Genomic DNA, 19,395 nt, shown 5'->3' on the forward strand with positions numbered 1-19,395 from the left:
AACACGATATACAGAAAATAAAGGCACTTACTTGGATAGGAACGCACACATCCAAAGGTATTATTTGTAAGGAAAACAACAATGAAGGCAATGCGAGCCATCCAGAAAATGTGCCAGGGGGAAAAAGTGTGTGATAGACTGCGCAAATGTCTGCTTACCTGATCTGTGGAAACACTGGGGAAGTGCTTGGGCTCTCCTCGAAGAGAAACGTTTGTGCAGCTCAGTAAAGCCCCAAACATAAACTATCCGCAGCAGTGAGATGGGCTACGTCTATGCAAATTAATGACACTTCAATTCAAATTGTTATTAGAAAATAAAACTTGATAGAAAATAATTTGAAATTGACTAATTGAAACATAGCCTATAGATAATTAGCAGGCAGCGTGTCTTGGTTTAAGGGCAACGTAGGTTAAGAATCAAATCCCTTTAGCGGGATCGATTTGACAACATCTGGTGAAATGGCAGAGCGCCAAATTCAAATTAAATTACTATAAAAATTAAACTTTCATGAAATCACACATGCAATACACCAAATTAAAGTTACACTTGTTGTGAATCCAGCTGCAGTGTCAGATTTTAAAAAATGCTTCACGGCGAAAGCAAACCGTGCTATTATCTGAGGACAGCACCCCATCAAACAAAGACAGACAATCATAATTCAACCCGCCAGCCGCGACACAAAACTCAGAAATAAAGATATAATTCATGCCTTACCTTTGACGAGCTTCTTCTGTTGGCACTCCAATATGTCCCATAAACATCACAAATGGTCCTTTTGTTTGATTAATTCCATTGTTATATATCCAAAATGTCAATTTATTTGGCACGTTTGATCCAGAAAAACACCGGTTCCAGCTCATGCTGCATGACTACAAAATCTCTCATAAATGACCTGTAATCTTTGTCCAAACATTTCAAACAACTTTCGAAGAACAACTTTAGGTATTTTTTTATGTAAATAATTGATTAAATTTAAGACGGGATAAACAGCTTTCAATACCGGACGAAAACAAAGAAAGCATGTTCCAGGTCGTGCGCACCAAATCATTAGAGTGCACCTGGAGTGACACAGGAAAATAACAGGGCTACTTCTTCGTTTCTCTAAAGAAAAACATCACCAATTTCTAAAGACTGTTGACATCTAGTGGAAGCTATAGGAACTGCAAGGATATTGCTATTAAAACGGAAAATCAATGGAAAACAGATTGGCCTCAAAAAAAATTCACCTGGATGGATTGTGCTCGGGGTTTCGCCTGCCAAATAAGTTCTGTTATACTCACAGACTTTATTCCAACAGTTCTAGAAACTTTAGAGAGTTTTCAAATCTACTAATTACATGCATATCCAAGCTTCTGGGCCTGAGTAGCAGGCAGTTTACTTTGGGCACACTTTTCATCCGAACGTGAAAATAGCGCCCCCAAGCCATAATAAGTTTTAACTGTCCTGTTGCTTAGCAATCACATTGGAATAGTGAGAGCATTCTGACATCACATGCATAAAAAAACTCACACTGGGAGTAACCGTTATAGATATTTGGAAGGTTAATACTTGTTGTAGTTATTCAGATTTTTTAGGGGGTGCTCCAACACCCTTGTTCTTTAAGATACCCCAGATGGTATATCAATGCTGTAAGACAATGGCTACTCTAACAAACTCCTCTGTGTTAATAGACTTATTTGAGCAACAACTGTATGAATGAAGCTGTGCATTCACCTTAGGGATCATGATGGACACGGGGAATAAACCACCACCAGAGGTATACATTTTTTCCACTTTTATTTTCCGTTGCACAGTAATTTCTATCTACATCATTTCTAAATTGTTTGTGGCAGCAGAGAAAGTCATAAACATCCATGTGAAATTTGCATAAAACTGTACAAGAAAATTGGCTACAATGAGAAAATACTGCAACCCACTGATAACTGTTAAATCCAGGACGGAAATGGCATTATGGCGGACAGACTCCCTCTTGTAAATTAGTATGAATCATACCAGGTAAGAAGAATACCGCATACTGAGTATAGACCAGAAACAACTCACTCAAAGACAAGAAAAAACACATAAAAAAATCGAATAGAAAAATAAAAGAGAGCTAGAAGGGAAGGACCTCAATCATAGCCTAGTTTTTTTTTTTTTCCTGAAGTATTCTTTTCACCTTGGAAGATTGAAGCAGGGCTACCTACCGACATCCACACAACAATGCATACTAGAACACAGAGAAGGAGGCCAAACCTGTCAGTTAGTATCACCAACATGAGCCACTTGGTACTGTTACCGGAGTAGAAGGAGAATGCATTAGAAGACAAGCGAGGGAGAGTCGAAGCATGATGTGTGCTGACTCAGACACTGAACATGCGAGGCCGCTCTATGATGGAGCCACATTACACAGAGGTTGCGTCATCCTGCTGATGTAGACATCCTCGAGTTACCGTGGTTACTGACTCGTTTCTTTCTTCTTGGTGATTTCCCCCAATTGATTGGAGACAGAAAGCTTGGTCACGGAAATCAAGTATTTCAGACGAGAAAGACATTGTTGATCATACAACACAAAAAAAAAATGTTAAAGAACGATGTACAACTAAAAATAGGAAAGGAAAAGATGGCAAAGTTGAACATTAAAGGTAGACTCAGCAATATGACGTGGTTGCAAAAAGTAAATGGCATAGTGGGTCAATTTCCGCAACAACTAAGAGCATTGAAGCACGATGCTCAACTCAACGTCTTCGCTATTTTGGCACCCTGGCTGCCACACTAACAGTGTGAAGCGAACCCACACACATGCACCTACCTATACTGTGTGATTGTGTGAGAGCAAAATCTTGCATCTCGCTCATCACAATATCTGCGGTGCTGCTTGTGGCAACGTCTACCTTGAAAGATACTGTGCTGGTCAAATGTTGTTTAGAAGTTAGTGAAACTTTTATGAAGGGCACAATGTTGTGAATACAATAGTTGTGTTCGATTCTGAAAACTTGCTACCCTCACTAGTGGCCTCACGGTTGAGTTGCTGTAATCTTACTTCAACCTAACCAGCCATCTCCTATCAGGATGAGTCGAAAAGGTCTTAGAGAAGAAAGAACGTCTTCAGAATGGAACCTAACTCAGTGACCGAGTCAGAATGCACAGTTCCCAAGGCCCTGTATAGACAGACAAGGGCCTATTGTATTTCCATTAGCGAAACACTTGGAATGCCAAGTTGACTAATAGAACAATGAAACGAAAGCTAAAGTAATTCTTTGGCGTTAGAAAAAATATGGCAACTGTCCTTGTGTCGCTCGCTTGAGCAATGTCAATCACTTTTCAATTGGTCTTAGATTGTCAAACTATTTACCTATTTACAAAAGGATGGTAGAGAGGCCTGGCAGAACATTAAAGTAGATAGATATGAGTGTTTTCACCACTGAAATGAGGACAGAAACAGAGGACAGTTCCGACACACTACACATATAGCAGCGTCTCTTACACTTCAATAAATAAAATGTGAATTAATAGACCACTCACACTGACAAAGTTATTTTACGGGAAAAAAAATAAAAATAGTTTCTGTCTTCAAAAACGTATGACTTTGCCTGAATGTACATATATATTCCTGCATATATGAACACACACAAATAGGTTTTCTTCCCATGTGTATATACTGTAGTAATCTCCAAGTTTACGTGCACTTGAGGAGTTCATTTCCATACAGTATTACTCCTGAAAACCAATCCAATAGGTGTGGATACACTACCAGTGTACGGGCCTACTGTAACACTGACATAATTCACACAGAGTCATTATTAAAGTCAAACTGGAGTAGATGTTAAATGGCATGATGAGGTCAGGGGTGAAGGTAGCATTTACATGTCAAATGAAACACTTCAGGGGAGAGGAGACACTGACCATCTTGCTTCTAGAGTTCCGATCTTGCTTCTCGAGTTCTGATGTGTGTGATACCTGATATGACACATTGTTTATGGTGACCGTGTACTGATCTGAATGATAAATCTATGCATTTTATATCCATGCCCTCTTTTTGAATCCAGCCCTTTTTATAAGGATCAATTAATGGGAGTTTGACAAAGCCACAAAACATACTGGCAACATGACCAAAAGAAAATATATCATAATTCACAACGTTCACGACAACTAAGAACAAACAAAAACAGATTTCAAGTAAAAACAGACTGAGCATAAAATAAACGATAAACAAGAGGAAAGAAATGAATACATCTATAAAACAGTCGGGACCAATACGAAAACAGTGAATCCATATGATGAGGAGAGTCTAATTGGATCAAGGAGAGAGGATCCAGTGTACATTGGAAGGACTTGCTTTTTTTCATCCTGCAACTCTCTGCATAGAGCCGGCTGTCACTATGACAACACATCCCGTGACTTTGAGTAGAGCTTCTTATGCCCACCACCAGTTTCGCTCCACCTGTGAAGTTCTCCTCTTGTTGTTTTGCACTTGACAGTCGGAAGTGAATACAGCGTTGATCATTTATGTAGATTTATGTATATATAATTATGTATATATATATATAATTTTTTTCCTCTTTTTCCATTTTGAGATTTTTTTGTAGTTGTTTTTTCTTCATTGTTAATTTTTTTCTCAGTTGTGTCTGTTTTTGTCTTTAGTATACTGGCCCCGGATTGGTTGGAGCAGAGACGACGGCACGGAACATTTTGGCGAATGAGGATGAGGGAACCCCGTAGCTCCAACCAACTGGCAGGCCACAGAGGGGAAAACAAAACAAACAAAAGATAAAAATAAAGAGGACACCCTTTTTCTCACTTTGTCCTTCTCTCTAGTCCGTTCCTCATATGAAGCCGTATGACTGAGGTAAATACAGTATACAACATTGTGCTAGGGAAGAGTATCCCGCGTGTCCAGCAAAGGAAGGAGAGATGGAAGGAGGTATGGATGGAGAGATGGAGGAGGGGGGGGGCATGTAGAGTCCGGATGAAGCAGTGTCCCTTTGGCTCTGCTCCCCTCTTTCAGATCAGAACTGGTACCACTTCTTGTCTTTGCACTTCAGCATCATCTATGGAGAGAGGGGAAAATGAAAAACTCGTGTTACAGAAAACTGCCATTTGTCTCCCTCTAGGGGCTATACATGACACTATACAAGCGGCATCTTCTAGGAGTATAGGATGAAGCTGATCTAAGATCAGTTTTATGTTTTGTCTCACAATGTAATGTCTCTCTTTCTTACATCGTGGGCGTGTTTGCCAAAGGAGTCTGCGCTGGCCAGCATGGCGGCCGTCCTCTCGTCCAGCTCGCCCAGTTTCTGCCCTCTCTCGTCCAGCGCTATCCGGGCACGTGCCAGGTCCGCCACCACGCCCGAGGCTGCCCCCTTCATGCCTTCCAGTCCCTGAGGACCCGGGATGTGCTGGGCAAGGCCACGGGATGCTTTACCCGCCTGCGTCTCGCCAACTGGAGGAAAAGGGTAGAAAGAGAGGTGGAGAGGAAAGAGAGAGAGAGAGAGGGGAAGGTAGGACGTGTGAGAGGGAGAGTCAGAAAGACAAAGAGAGAGGAAGAGACAGGGAAGAGGGAGATACAATAGGCACAGAAAGGGAGAGAGTTGTAACGGATATCAAACTTACACTGAGTATATCATCTTAGTGCCTGCTGTGTTAGGGACTTTGGATGTACTGTATTACGATAAAGAATAGAGTTTCTGTGTGTACAGTATGTGTGTACATTCTGTGTATGTGTCACTCACATAGCTCCTCTCTGTCCAGGGAAGTTGCTCCTCCCCCAAAAAGGCCCTTGAAGAATCCTCGGTTGGGAGCCTCCGGGGTCTCCACTGGTGTGAACAGTTCTCCTAGCATCTCCTGAAACACGCACATACACACATAAATGCATGTATATTGATTGTGTGTGTGTGTGTGTTAGCGTGCATGCCTGAGTTCTTGTGTGGGTGTATTTGTGTGGTCCTAACCTGCAGGTTCTCGCAGGTCTCCTGGCTGTATGTGATCCTCTGTATCTCAGTGGGGGAGGTGAGGTACATGGCCTGGCCAAGGTTGGTGAAGCAGAAGGTCCGGGCTATCCGCATGTCTGTCAGCGGCAGGTAGTTTACATCAAGCAACGGTCTCAGCCCTGGCAGACTGCAGACAAAGATGGAGACCACGTACAGCACATTGTTACTCAAACACAACATCATTCTACTGGCCGTGTCCAGAAAAGGAACGTTTCATCTAGAAACCTTCAGTCTAACCTTAGCATTCAATAAGCTATTGTAAAATAGGCTTTAATGTATGTATCTCTAACCTGTGTGTGTTTGTATGGCTCACTGACTCACCTGAGGGTCATGATGTGTCCGTTAGCACAGAAACAGGCCACACAGTTCCCTATGTTCATCTGGACCACGTCAGCCCTCAGGACGAACGATGTCTCTGTGATGCTGTGTTTGAATATGCAGTTCTGGGAGGGCAGTGCTATGACCTTAGCCTGTTTCTCAGAGCACACCACCGCATACTGGCTCTCCTGCAGCTCCTGGGAGGTGGAGGGCGACACAGAGACCGGGCGGCGTTTACGGGCTTTGTCTCGCTCCTCACTGTCGGCGCCCACGGCGTTGGGCTCGTACCACAGCTCGAAGGCAGGGGGAAGGAAGGTGCCCGTGTTGTCCAGGAAGGCCATCCTCAGGATACTGCCCTTTAGACGCCCCAGGGTACCTGGACAGATAGGGGAATGGAGATGTTAGTGTGTTTAAATTATATCTACGTGTTATCGAAAGTTTGGACATACCTACTCATGAAACGTTTTTTCTTTCTTTTTACTATTTTATACATTGTAGAATAATAGTGAAGACATCAAAACTATGAAATAACACGTATGGAACCATGTAGGAGAAGTGTTAAACATATCAAAATATATTTTATATTTCAGATGCTTTGCCTTGATGACAGCTTTGCACACTCTTGGCATTCTCTCAACCATCTTCATGGGGTTGTCACCTGGAATGCATTTCAATTAACAGGTGTGCCTTGCTAAAAGTTCATTTGTGGAATTTATTTTTGAGTTTGAGTCAATCAGTTGTGTTGTGACAAGGTAGGGGTGGTATACAGAAGATTGCCCTATAAGTCCATATCATGGTAAAAAACAGCTCAAATAAGCAAAGAGAAATGGCAGTCCATCAATATTTAAGACATGAAGGTCAGTCAATGCGGAACATTTCAAGAAGTTTGAAAGTTTCTTAAAGTGCAGTCTCAAAAACCATCAAGCGCAATGATGAAACTGGCTCTCATGAGGACCGCCACAGGAAAGGAAGACCCAGAGTTACCTCTGCTGCAGAGGAGAAGTTCATACCAGTCTCAGAATTGCAGACCAAATAAATGCTTCACAGAGTACAGACACATCACAACATCAACTGTTCAGAGGAGACTGCGTGAATCTGGCCTTCATGGTCGAATTGCTGCAAAGAAACCAATACTAAAGGACACCAATAAGAAGAGACTTTCTTGGACCAAGAAACACGAGCAATAGACATTAGACCGTGTGATAGAAAAATTACATATTTACCTGATTTGTTGGATATTTAACAATTATTTACTTAACAGTAAGATATTTCTGTCCTGCTAATGCTGTGTTTTATGGTCTTCACTCTAGCACCCTTCAGCTAATCTGGGCATATGGTTTTACTAGAGATAGCAATTGATTGACTTGGTGATAAAACCTACAGCTGGCATTCCAGTGACAGGATGGTGGTAGTAAATGGGATAGAGAGGAGTAGAACAAAGACCTCAATGGTTCTTAGACATCCTGTCATCTGGGAAATTAGGCCAGGGTCGGGGGTTAAGATAATGCCTGGTGCAGATAAAGACAGGATGAGCCCAAAGTGGCTTATGGTGCCCCCAATCTATATGGGTGGTGGGTGTTGAACCAGCTATGACTGAGCAATCGTGGTATGAGGTATATAAGGAACAGCATGGTCTGTAACGGGTAGGCTCTCAGCCTAAGTGTCAGTCAAGACTGTTGGGCTGACGGTTTCATTATTGCAATAAAGAATCAATATTAAATAAAGAAGATTGTGTGAAGAAATTACCAAGTCTCTCTCAGTAATGAATTTCCACGACAACCGGAGGAAATCTGTCCTTTGGTCTGATGAGTCTAAATTTGAGATTTCTGGTTCCAACAGCCGTGTCTTTGTGAGATGCAGAGTAGGTGAACGGATGATCTCCGCATGTGTGATTCCCACCTTGAAGCATGGAGGAGGAGGTGTGATGGTGTGGGGCTGCTTTGCTGGTGACACTGTCAGTGATATATTTAGAATTCAAGGCACACTTAACAAGGATGGCTACCACAGCATTCTGCAGCAATACATCATCCCATCTGGTTTGTGCTTCGTGGGACTATCATTTGTTTTTCAACAGGACAATGACCCAACACATCTCCAGGCTGTGTAAGGGCTATTTGACCAAGAAGGAGTGTGATGGAGTGCTGCATCAAATGACCTGGCCTCCACAATCACCCGACCTCAACCCAATTGAAATTGTTTGGGATGAGTGAAGGAGAAGCAGCCAACAAGTGTTTAGCATATGTGGGAACTCCTTCAAGACTGTTGGAAAATCATTCCAGATTAAGCCGGTTGAGAGAATGCCAAGAGTATGCAAAGCTGTCATCAAGGCAAAGCGTGGCTACTTTGAAGAATCTCAAATCTCAAATATATTTTTATTTGTTTAGCACATTTTTGGTTACTACATGATTCCACATGTGTTATTTCATAGTTTTGATGTCTTTGGCGCCGAAGAGGATGGCTGACGTTTTACATGCCCGTAATACATTTTTGTTATTTAGTTCGTTTTTTTGCTCCTAACCAACTGTGCTATTTTGTTAGTTTGTAACTTATTTTGTAACTTATTTTGTACATAATGTTGCTGCTACCGTCTCTTATGACCGAAAATAACTTCTAACTTCTAATAACTGCCTTGTACTCAATTCTTGCTCGTACAATATGCATATTATTATTACTATTGGATAGAAAACACTCTCTAGTTTCTAAAACCGTTTGAATTATATCTGTGAGTGAAACAGAACTGGACTTAGAGCAATTTTCCTATGTGTATGTGAGAATGCCAAATTAGGTGCCTCTCCAAGATGGCGCCGGACAGATTGCTTGAAGTTTTGGACACTAATCACATTGTATAACAACGATTTGTGCCGCTAAATATGCACATTTTCAAACAAACTCTATATGCATTGTGTAATATGATGTTACAGGACTGTCATCTGAAGAATTCTGAGAAGGTTAGTGAAAAAATTCATATATTTTGGTGGTTTATATGTTATCGCTATTTTTGACTTGAATCAATGCTGTTGTGATGTTTGCTATTGTGGTAAGCTAATATAACGCTATATTGTGTTTTCGCTGTAAAACACTTAGAAGATCGGAAATATTGGCTAGATTCACAAGATCTGTGTATTTCATTTGCTGTACGCTGTGTATTTTTAAGGAATGTTTTATGATGAGTAATTAGCTAATACACGATGGTCTCTGTAGTTATTCTAGTTGCTTTGGTGAGAGTTGTGATGGTGGCTGCAATGGTAAACTATGATTTATACCTGAAATATGCACATTTTTCTAACAAAACATATTTATTGTATAGCATATGTTATCAGACTGTCATCTGATGAAAGTGTTTCTTGGTTAGTGGCTATTTATATCTTTATTTGGTCGAATTTGTGATAGCTACTGATGCAGTAAGAAAAGGGTGGAGTAAAAAAAGTGGTGTCTTTTGCTAACGTGGTTAGCTAATAGATTTGCATATTGTGTCTTCCCTGTAAAACATTTTAAAAATCAGAAATGATGGCTGGATTCACAAGATGTGTATCTTTCATCTGGTGTCTTGGACTTGTGATTTAATGATATTTAGATGCTACTATTTTTTATTTTTTTCTTAAATTTTATCCCCTTTTCTCCCCAATTTTCGTGGTATCCAATCGCTAGTAATTACTATCTTGTCTCATCGCTACAACTCCCGTACGGGCTCGGGAGAGACGAAGGTCGAAAGCCATGCGTCCTCCGAAGCACAACCCAACCAAGCCGCACTGCTTCTTTAACACAGCGCGCCTCCAACCCGGAAGCCAGCCGCACCAATGTGTCGGAGGAAACACCGTGCACCTGGCCCCCTTGGTTAGCACGCACTGCGGCCAGCCGCCACAGGAGTCGCTGGAGCGCGATGAGACAAGGAAATCCCTACCGGCCAAACCCTTGATTTTTTTCTGGGCATGCCATATTTTCAACCGAGCTCTCATTGAATATAAAGAGAGATATGGATGGTTTTCACTTCCTACGGCTTCCACTAGATGTCAACCGTCAATAGAACTTAGTCTGATGACTCTAATTTGAAGGGGATTCGAAGGAGACAGGAATGAGTAATCACTGCCATGAGTTGCCCACGCATTGAACTGGCGCGTTCACGTGAGAGTGAGCTCCGTTCCTTCTCTCAATTGAAGTCGATTTAATTCTCCGGTTGGAACGTTTTTCAACATGTATGTTAACAACATTCTAAATATTGATTCAGTACATCGTTTGCCATGTTTCTACTGACTGTAACGGAACGTTTGGACATTTTGTCACGTTATAGTGGTCGCGCTTTGAGACTTTGGTTAGGGTATTTGGTAAACAATTCGAAAGTAGCTAATTTGATATAAATAACGCACATGAACGAACAAATCAAGCATTTATTGTGGACCTGGGATTCCTAGGACTGCATTCTGAAAAATTCATCAAAGGTAAGGAAACATTTATCATGTATTTTCTGGTTTCTGTTGAGTCCAACATGGTGGCAAATTTGGCTAATCATCTGAGCTCCGTCTCAGATTATTGCATGGTTTATATTTCCGTAAAGTTTTTTTGAAATCAGACACAGCGGTTGCATTAAGGAGAGGTATATCTATAATTCTATGTGTATTACTTGTATTATCATTTATATTTATGTTGAGTATTTCTGTTGAAACGATGTGGCTATGCAAAGTCACTTGATGTTTTTGCAACTAGTAAATCTAACGCCTCAATGTAAACTCAGATTTTTTTTATAGAAATATTTTATAGAAATAAAACATGCATGTATTGTGTAACATGAAGTCCTATGAGTGTCATCTGATGAAAATAATCGAAGGTTAGTGATTAATCTTATCTCTATTCTGTTTTTTGTGAAAGCTATCTTTAGCTGGAAAAAAATGGCTGTGGTTATTGTGGTTTTGTGGTGACCTAACATAATCGTTTGTAGTGCTTTCGCTGAAAAGCCTATTTGAAATTGGACACTTTGGTGGGATTAACAAGAAGAGTACCTTTAAGGAGAAGTATATCTTTAATTCTGTGAATAACACTTGTATCTTTTATCAATGTTTATTATGAGAATTTCTGTAAATTGATGTGGCTCTGTGCAAATTCACGGGATGTTTTGGAGGCAAAGGAGGTTTTTGGAGGTTTTTGGATATAAATATGAACTTGATCGAACAAAACATACATGTATTGTGTAACATATTGTCCCGGGAGTGTCATCTGATGAAGAATATCAAAGGTTAGTGATTCATTTTATCAATATTTCAGCTTTTTGTGACTCCTTTCTTTGGTTGGAAAATCGCTGTATGCTTTCTGTGACTAGTTGCTGACCTAACATAATGATATGTTCTGCTTTCGCCGAAAAGCCTTTTTGAAATCAGACACTGTGGTTGGATTAACGAGAATTTTTTCTTTAAAATAGTGTCTAATACTTGTATGTTTGAGAAATTTGAATTATGAGATTTCTGTTGATTGAATTTGGCGCCCTGCAATTTCATTGGCTGTTGGTGAGGGGTACCTAGAAAGGTTAATGAGTCCGACGAGAAAGAGATACTGCTCTCCCAGGAACAGGCCCAGATCCACGTCATTTGCGTAAAGAAAAGACGGAGGAAAAGAGGACGGAGATCAGGCTGCCTTTTGAGAATCCGTAGGCGAGTGAGTAAATGCCCATTGCCATCAATTCTACTTGCTAACATGCAATCATTGGAAAATAAAATGGATGATCTACGATTACGATTATCCTACCAATGGGACATTAAGAATTGTAATATCCTATGTTTCAGCGAGTCGTGGTTGAACGACGACATAGACAATATAGAGCTGGAGAGATTTTCAATGCACCGGCAGAACAGAGAAGCTACATCTGGTAAGATGAGGAGTGGGGGTGTGTGTCATTTTGTCAATAACAGCTGGTGCGCGATGTCTAATATTAAAGACATCTCGAGGTATTGCTCGCCTGAAGTAGAGTACCTTATGATAAGCTGTAGACCACACTATCTACCAAGAGACTTCTCATCTATATTATTCGTAGCTTTCCATTTACCACCAAAGACCGATGCTGGAACTAAGAGCGCACTCAACCAACTCTATAAGGCCATAAACAAGAAAATGCTCACCCAGAAGCGGCTCTCCTAGTGGCCGGGAACTTTAATGCAGGCAAATTTAAATCAGTTTTACCAACTTTTTGGCAGCATATCACATGTGCAACCAGAGGGAAAGAAACTCTAGGCTACCTTTAATCCACACACAGAGATGCATACAAAGCTCTCACCCGCCCTCCATCTGGTAAATCCGACCATAATTCCATCCTCCTGATTCCTGCTTACAAGCAAAAACTAAAACAGGAAGTACCAGTGACTCGCTCAATACGGAAGTGGTCAGATGGTGCGGATGCTACGCAACAGCACTGTTTTGCTAGCACAGACTGGAATATGTTCCGGGATTCATCCAATGACATTGAGGAGTACACCACCTCTGTCATCGGCTTCATCAATAAGTTCATCGATGACGTCGTCCCCACAGTGACTGCATATCCCAACCAGAAGCCATGGATTACAGGCAACATCCGCATCGAGCTAAAGGCTAGCCGCTTTTAAGGAGTGGGACACTAATACTAAAGAAATCCCGCTATGCCCTCAGACAAACCATCAAACAAGCAAGGCGTAAATACAGGATTAAGATTGAATCCTACTCCTACTCTGACGCTCGTTGGATGTGGCAGGGCTTGAAAACTATTACGGACTACAAAGGGAAACCCAGGCGCGAGCTGCCCAGTGACACGAGCCTACCAGATGAGTTAAATGCCTTTTATGCTCGCTTCGAGGCAAGCAACACTGACTGAAGCATGTACGAGAGCACCAGCTGTTCTGGATGACTGTGTGATAACGCTCTCGGTAGCCGATGTGAGCAAGACCTTTAAACAGGTCAACATTCTCAAAGCCGCGGGGCCAGATGGATTACTAGGACGTGTACTCAAAGCATGCACGGACCAACTGGCAACTGTCTTCACTGACATTTTCAACCTCTTCCTGACTGAGTCTGTAATATTTTTTAACCACCCCATAGTCCCTGTGGCCAAGGAAGGCTGGTCATGGTTCACATCAACAGCATCCTCCCAGATACACTAGACCCACTCCACTGCTCATACCGCCCCAACAGATCACACTCCACACTGTCCTTTCCCACCTGGACAAAAGGAACACCTATGTGAGAATGCTGCTCATTGACTACAGCTCAGCGTTCAACACCATAGTGCCCACGAAGCTCATCACTAAGCTAAGGACCCTGGAACTAAACACCTCCCTCTGCAACTGGATCCTGGACTTCCTGACGGGCCATCCCCAGGTGGTAAGAGTAGGCAACAACTTGTCTGCAACGCTGATCCTTAACACTGGGTCCCCCTCAGTGGTGTGTACTTGTATTCCCTGTTCACCCACGACTGCGTGGCCAAACATGACTCCAACACCATCATTAAATTTGCTGACGACACAAAGTAGTAGGCCTGATCACCGACAACGATGAGACGGCCTATAGGGAGGAGGTCAGAGAACTGTCAGTGTGGTGCCAGGACAACAACCTCTCCCTCAATGTGAGCAAGACAAAGGAGCTGATCGTGGACTACAGGAAAAGGCGGGCCGAACAGGCCCCCATTAACATTGACGTGGCTGTAGTGGAGCGGGGTGAGAGTTACAAGGTTTCTTGGTGTCCACATCACCAACGATCTATCATGGTCTAAACACACCAAGACAGTTGTGAAGATGGTACAACAAAACCTTTTCCCCCTCAGGAGACTGAAAAGATTTGGCATGGGTCCCCAGATCCTCATAAAGTTCTTCAGCTGCACCACAGAGAGCATCCTAACCGGTTGCATCACCGCCTGGTATGGTAACTGCTCGGCATCTGACCGTAAGGCGCTACAGAGGGTAGTTCGTACGCCCCAATACATCACTGGGGCCAAGCTTCCTGCAATCAAAGACCTATATAATAGGCGGTGTCAGAGGAAAGACCATAAAATTGTCAGAATCGAGTCACCCAAGTTATAGACTGTTTTCTCTGCTACCTCACGGCGAGCGGTACTGGAGCGCCAAGTCTAGGACAAAAAAGCTCCTTAACAGCTTCTACCCCCAAGCTATAAGACAGCTGAACAATTAATCAAATGGCCACCGTGCAATTACATTGACCCCCCGTCCTCCATTTGTACACTGCTGCTACTCACTGTTTATTATCTATGCATAGTCACTTCACCCCTACCTACATGTGCAAATTACCTCTAACCTGTCCCCCGCACACTGACTCGGTACCAGTACCCGCTGTACATAGCCTCGTTATTGTTATGTTGTTGTGTTACTTTTTATTATATTTTACTTTAGTTTTTTGGATAAATATTTTCTTAACTGTTCTTGTACTGCACTGTTGATTAACGGGTTGTAAAGTAAGCATTTCACGGTAAGGTCTACACCTGTTGTATTCGGCGTGTGTGACAAATAAAGTTTGATTTGATCTCTACTATTATTCCACAATGTAGAAAAAAATTGTACAAATAAAGAAAAACCCTTGAATGAGTCAGTGTCCAAACTTTTGACTGGTACTGTAGATTATGTGTAGAGCAAGATGTAATGTGTGTACAGAAACAAAGAGTTTCCATTTACACATAACCCAGACACCCACCGCTAGGCAAGACGATGACGGGCTGCAGTAGCCTCTGTTCCCCAGCAGGAGGCAAGTTGAGGGCCACAGCCAGCACTGTGCCCAGGGAGGTGCCCACGTACAGGCAGGGTGTGATGGTGCTGTCCCCCTTCCGAGCGAATGTCTCACAGAAGTGGAAGGAGGTGATGGCCTCGCGTGCCTCCTTGTCAATGGAGGTGACGGAGGAGGAGCGTGAACGGCTGAAGGAGTTGTCCCGGTGGTCTAGTGGGTTGGCGCCCCGTGGAGGACATACAGACAGGAGGACAGTAGAGGAGAGGGCACAGAGAGGTAAAACACCCGCACACACAGAGAGAGAATACACACAACACACAAACATACAGTATCTAAATACTGTAAACAACAGCTGTATGGTTGTTAGACTGCGGTTGGAATCTGACAAACAACATTGCGGTTAAAACGTTATTGTATCACTGAGCTAAAATAGCAATTACACTCGGGAGAAGCAAACAGCGAGCAGACATTCATTTTAAACAGGTCTAATACACCTTTTGAAATGTAGTAAAATAGCTGTGGATGAGCAGATGTACTGTATCTTTTTAACAGTACAAAAAACTGCGGGGAAAACCTTTTTCCTTATGTGGCAAACTCAGAGTTTGAGGTCCAGATGGGTAACAATGAATATAAAACAACTTTTATCTGTAGGGCAGATGGAACTCATAAAAGTAAGAGTCAGCACATAAAGAACATTTGGCATGTAGGAGAGAGACCCATAGGAAGATGTCACTAAAACTTTACAACCTTGTACTTGTCTTATTTTATTTATCAGTCAAAAGAAAACACCCATCATCAAAACCTTAAACGAGGTGTTCATTTAATACGCTAATACAGTATTTTTAGTCTTAATAGTTATTTGTGAGTTGATAATGATTAAGTTGATAATAATTAATGGGATGTTGAATTAACTCAACTTCATAAACAATGTATAAACACTTAGTTATTGTGTTAGAGTGGCTTGCGAAAGTATTCACCCCCCTTGGCATTTTTCCTATTTTCTTGCCGTACAACCTGAAATTAAAATAGATTTTTTGGTTACATTTTATTTACACAACATGCCTACCACTTTGAAGATGCAAAATATGTTTTATTGTGAAACAAACAAGAAATAAGACAAAAAAACTGAAAACTTGAGCGTGCATAACTATTCACCCCCCAAAGTCAAAAATTTGTAGAGCCAACTTTTGCGGCAATTATAGCTGTAAGTCTCTTGGGGTATGTCTCTATAAGCTTGGCACATCTAGCCACTGGGATTTTTGCCCATTCTTCAAGTCAAAACTGCTGCAGCTCCTTCAAGTTGGATGGGTTCCACTAGTGTATAGCAATCTTTAAGTCATACCACAGATTCTCAATTGGATTGAGGTCTGGGCTTTGACTAGGCCATTCAAAGATATTTCAATGTTTCCCCGAAAACCACTCAAGTGTTATTTTAGTAAGCTCATTGTCCTGCTGGAAGGTGAACCTCCGTCCCAGTCTCGAATCTCTGGAAGACTGAAACAGGTTCCCCTCAAGAATTTCCCCGTATTTAGCGTCATCCATCATTCCTTCAATTCTGACCAGTTTCCCAGTCGAAACTGAAAAACATCCACACAGCATAATGCTGCCACCACCATGCTTCACTGTGGGGATGGTATTCTCGGGGTGATGAGAGGTGTTGTGTTTATGCCAGACATAGCGTTTTCCTTGATGTACTAAAAGCTCCATTTCAGTCTCATCTGACCAGACTACCTTCATGCATATGTTTGGGGAGTCTCCCACATGCCTTTTGGCGAACACCAAACATGTTTGATTATTTTTCTGGCCACTCTTCCGTAAAACCCAGCTCTGTGGAGTATATGGCTTTTAAAGTGGCCCTATGGACAGATACTCCTTCAGGGTTTGCAGCTCCTTCAGGGTTATCTTTAGTCTCTTTGCTGCCTCTCTGATTAATGCCCTCCTTGCCTAGTCCATGAGTTTTGGTGGGCAGCCCTCTCTTTGGCAGGTTTGTTGTTGGTGCCATATTCTTTCTGTTTATTAATAATGGATTTAACAGTGATGTTCAAAGTTTCACATATTTTTTTATAGTCCAATCCTGATCTGTACTTCTCCAGAACTTTGTTGCTGACCTGTTTGGAGAGATCCTTGGTCTTCATGGTGCCACTTGCTTGGTGGTTCCCGTTGTTTATTTTTTTTCCTTTATTTAACTAGGCAAGTCAGTTAAGAAGTAATTCTTATTTTCAATGACGGCCTAGGAACAGTGTGTTAACTGCCTTGTTCAGGGGCAGAACGACAGATTTGTACCTTATCAGCTCGGGGATTTGAACTTGCAACCTTTCGGTTACTAGCCCAACCTTTCGGTTACTAACCACTAGGCTACCCTGCTGCCCCTGCTTAATGGTGTTGCAGACTCTGGGGCCTTTCAGAACAGGTGTATATCATGTGACAGATCATGTGACACTTAGATTGCACACAGGTAGACTTTATTTAACTAATTATGTGACTTCTGAAGGTAATTGATTGCACCAGATTTATTTTAGGGGCTTCATAGCAAAGGGGGAGAATACATATGCACGCGTCACTTTCCTGTTGTTTTTACATTTTTTGAAAAAAATGTTTTTTTAATTTCACTTCACCAATTTGGACTATTTTGTGTATGTCCATTACATAAAATACAAACAAAAATCTGTTTAAAATACAGGTTGTAATGCAACAAAATAGGAAAAATGCCAAGGGGATAAATACTTTTGTAAGGCAGTGTATATGTCAACACCTCAAAAAATGTACTACACTATAATATCCCTGCATCAGACAGATTTGGCACATTCAAGGTGCTGACCAAATACCCCTCTCTTTCCCATTCAACGGTTTCTACCATTTGGGCGTCCTAGGAAGGAAATTGTCCTTTTTGTTTTGGGTAAACTGTGCAGATAAAACCAAATTAAAGGATGTTTTGTTCTGTAGTTGCATCTGTCGGTCACCTATAAGAAAACGTTTGAACTTTACGAAAATACTAATCACAAAATAACAAATAGAGAAACAGAAAAGAGGAAGAGATAGCTTCTGAACACACACACATACACAGAAAGCTCTATTGTGCAACAGTGTGCTGGTTAGTTTACCGTAGAAGTTGGTAAAATATCCAACCAAAACGTGTTGTAGTAGAACTTCTGTTAAGTTCTCTACAATTTTTTTTGCTGGGCTTCCCGAGTAGCCCAGCGGTCTACTGCAGCGCCACTACAGACCCTGGTTCGATCCCGGGTTGTATAACAACCGGCCGCGATCGGGGGTCCCATAGGGCGGCGTACAATTGGCCCAGCTACGTCCGGGTTAGGGGAGGGTTCGGCCGGGGGGACTCATCGTGGCTCATCATCCTCTAGCGACTCCTTGTGGCAGGCCAGGTGCCTGCACGCTGAACTCGGTCTTCAGGTGAACGGTGTTTCCTCCGACACAATGTGCGGCTGGTTTCTGGCTTGAGTGAGAGGGTGTTAAGAGGCACAGTTTGACAGGTCATGTTTCGGAGGACGCATGACTCGACCTTAGCCTCCCGAGCCAGTTGGGGAGTTTCAGCAATGAAACAAGATTGAAATTGGGGAGAAAAAGGGGGTGAAAAAAATATATAATAACAATAATTTGCTTTCTGTCGTCTCCACCTCTTATCTCCAGGTTTATCTCAAGAAGTAGCAGAGAGACTGCCAAATGATGATCGTTAGTTAGTTAGTCTCACTGTATTTCTGAGGAAATCCATAGGATGCATCTATCAATTTGGTAGTCGACGGGGCTCGTTGCCAACCCTAGTGCAATATATGTACAATAACATCTTATAGAAAACTACATAAGGTTCTATTCATGGTTAGTAGCCTAACTATGGAACTCGTATTATTCCTTTGAGATGCTCATATCGTCAGACCATTTGGACTTGAGGATACAGTGTAGTCCAGTTTTTTGAAAAAAAAATATTAAGAAAAGCAAAATTGTAAACACAAAGTTAAGGCTTACCCAAGTCTGGCTTTAGCTCAGTAGGCAAGCTTAATTTCCGTGACATCTTTGCTGGAAAAAAGAGAACATCCCTCTTTACAAACACACCTAAGCTAACACGACAGGCCATGCAAATCTAGCTAGAAGCTAGGAGTTGGGAACTAGCAGATAGGACTGAGCTGTGGTTGTGCTTATATCATTACAAGACAGACACATTGCTGGGCATTGCTTCATTGTGCTTCATTGGAGGCAAAAATGCTTTAGAATGAAACAGGGAGGAAGTATTGGAGCATCAGAGGAAGACGACCCTGTTGAATCAAAGAGGAACGCTGGAACGGACAAAATAACAACAAAGAAGTAAGCTGTTGTACGTCGCACACGCAGTGCCCTGGAAGAGAGGAATTGTAAGAAGATACACATTCATTAAGAACCCCTCACCACAGGAGCATGCATCGAGGACAGGAAGGAA

The 19,395-nt window shown here is 42.0% G+C and overlaps 1 protein-coding gene across 12 annotated transcripts in view; it reads right to left on the reverse strand.

Annotated features, from left to right (window-relative positions):
• Positions 1-1,759: 1,759 nt before the first annotated feature.
• Positions 1,760-19,395, reverse strand: part of LOC129817154 (syntaxin-binding protein 5-like) — a 177,026-nt gene continuing 159,390 nt past the window's right edge. For 6 of the 12 annotated variants that reach the window (XM_055872108.1, XM_055872111.1, XM_055872112.1 and 3 more), the window contains 7 exons: positions 18,948-18,998; positions 14,940-15,221; positions 6,288-6,660; positions 5,928-6,093; positions 5,709-5,820; positions 5,199-5,419; positions 1,760-5,027 (listed from right to left, as the gene is read on the reverse strand). In XM_055872108.1, coding sequence (XP_055728083.1) covers positions 4,986-5,027; positions 5,199-5,419; positions 5,709-5,820; positions 5,928-6,093; positions 6,288-6,660; positions 14,940-15,221; positions 18,948-18,998 — 1,247 coding nt within the window. In that variant the 3' untranslated portion in view covers positions 1,760-4,985. The remainder of the gene's footprint in view (positions 5,028-5,198; positions 5,420-5,708; positions 5,821-5,927; positions 6,094-6,287; positions 6,661-14,939; positions 15,222-18,947; positions 18,999-19,395) is intronic. The other 6 variants (XM_055872113.1, XM_055872110.1, XM_055872119.1 and 3 more) reach the window with 2 other exon arrangements.

The sequence above is a fragment of the Salvelinus fontinalis genome, chromosome 20, assembly GCF_029448725.1.
Source record: "Salvelinus fontinalis isolate EN_2023a chromosome 20, ASM2944872v1, whole genome shotgun sequence".
Classification (NCBI taxonomy): Eukaryota; Metazoa; Chordata; class Actinopteri; order Salmoniformes; family Salmonidae; genus Salvelinus; species Salvelinus fontinalis.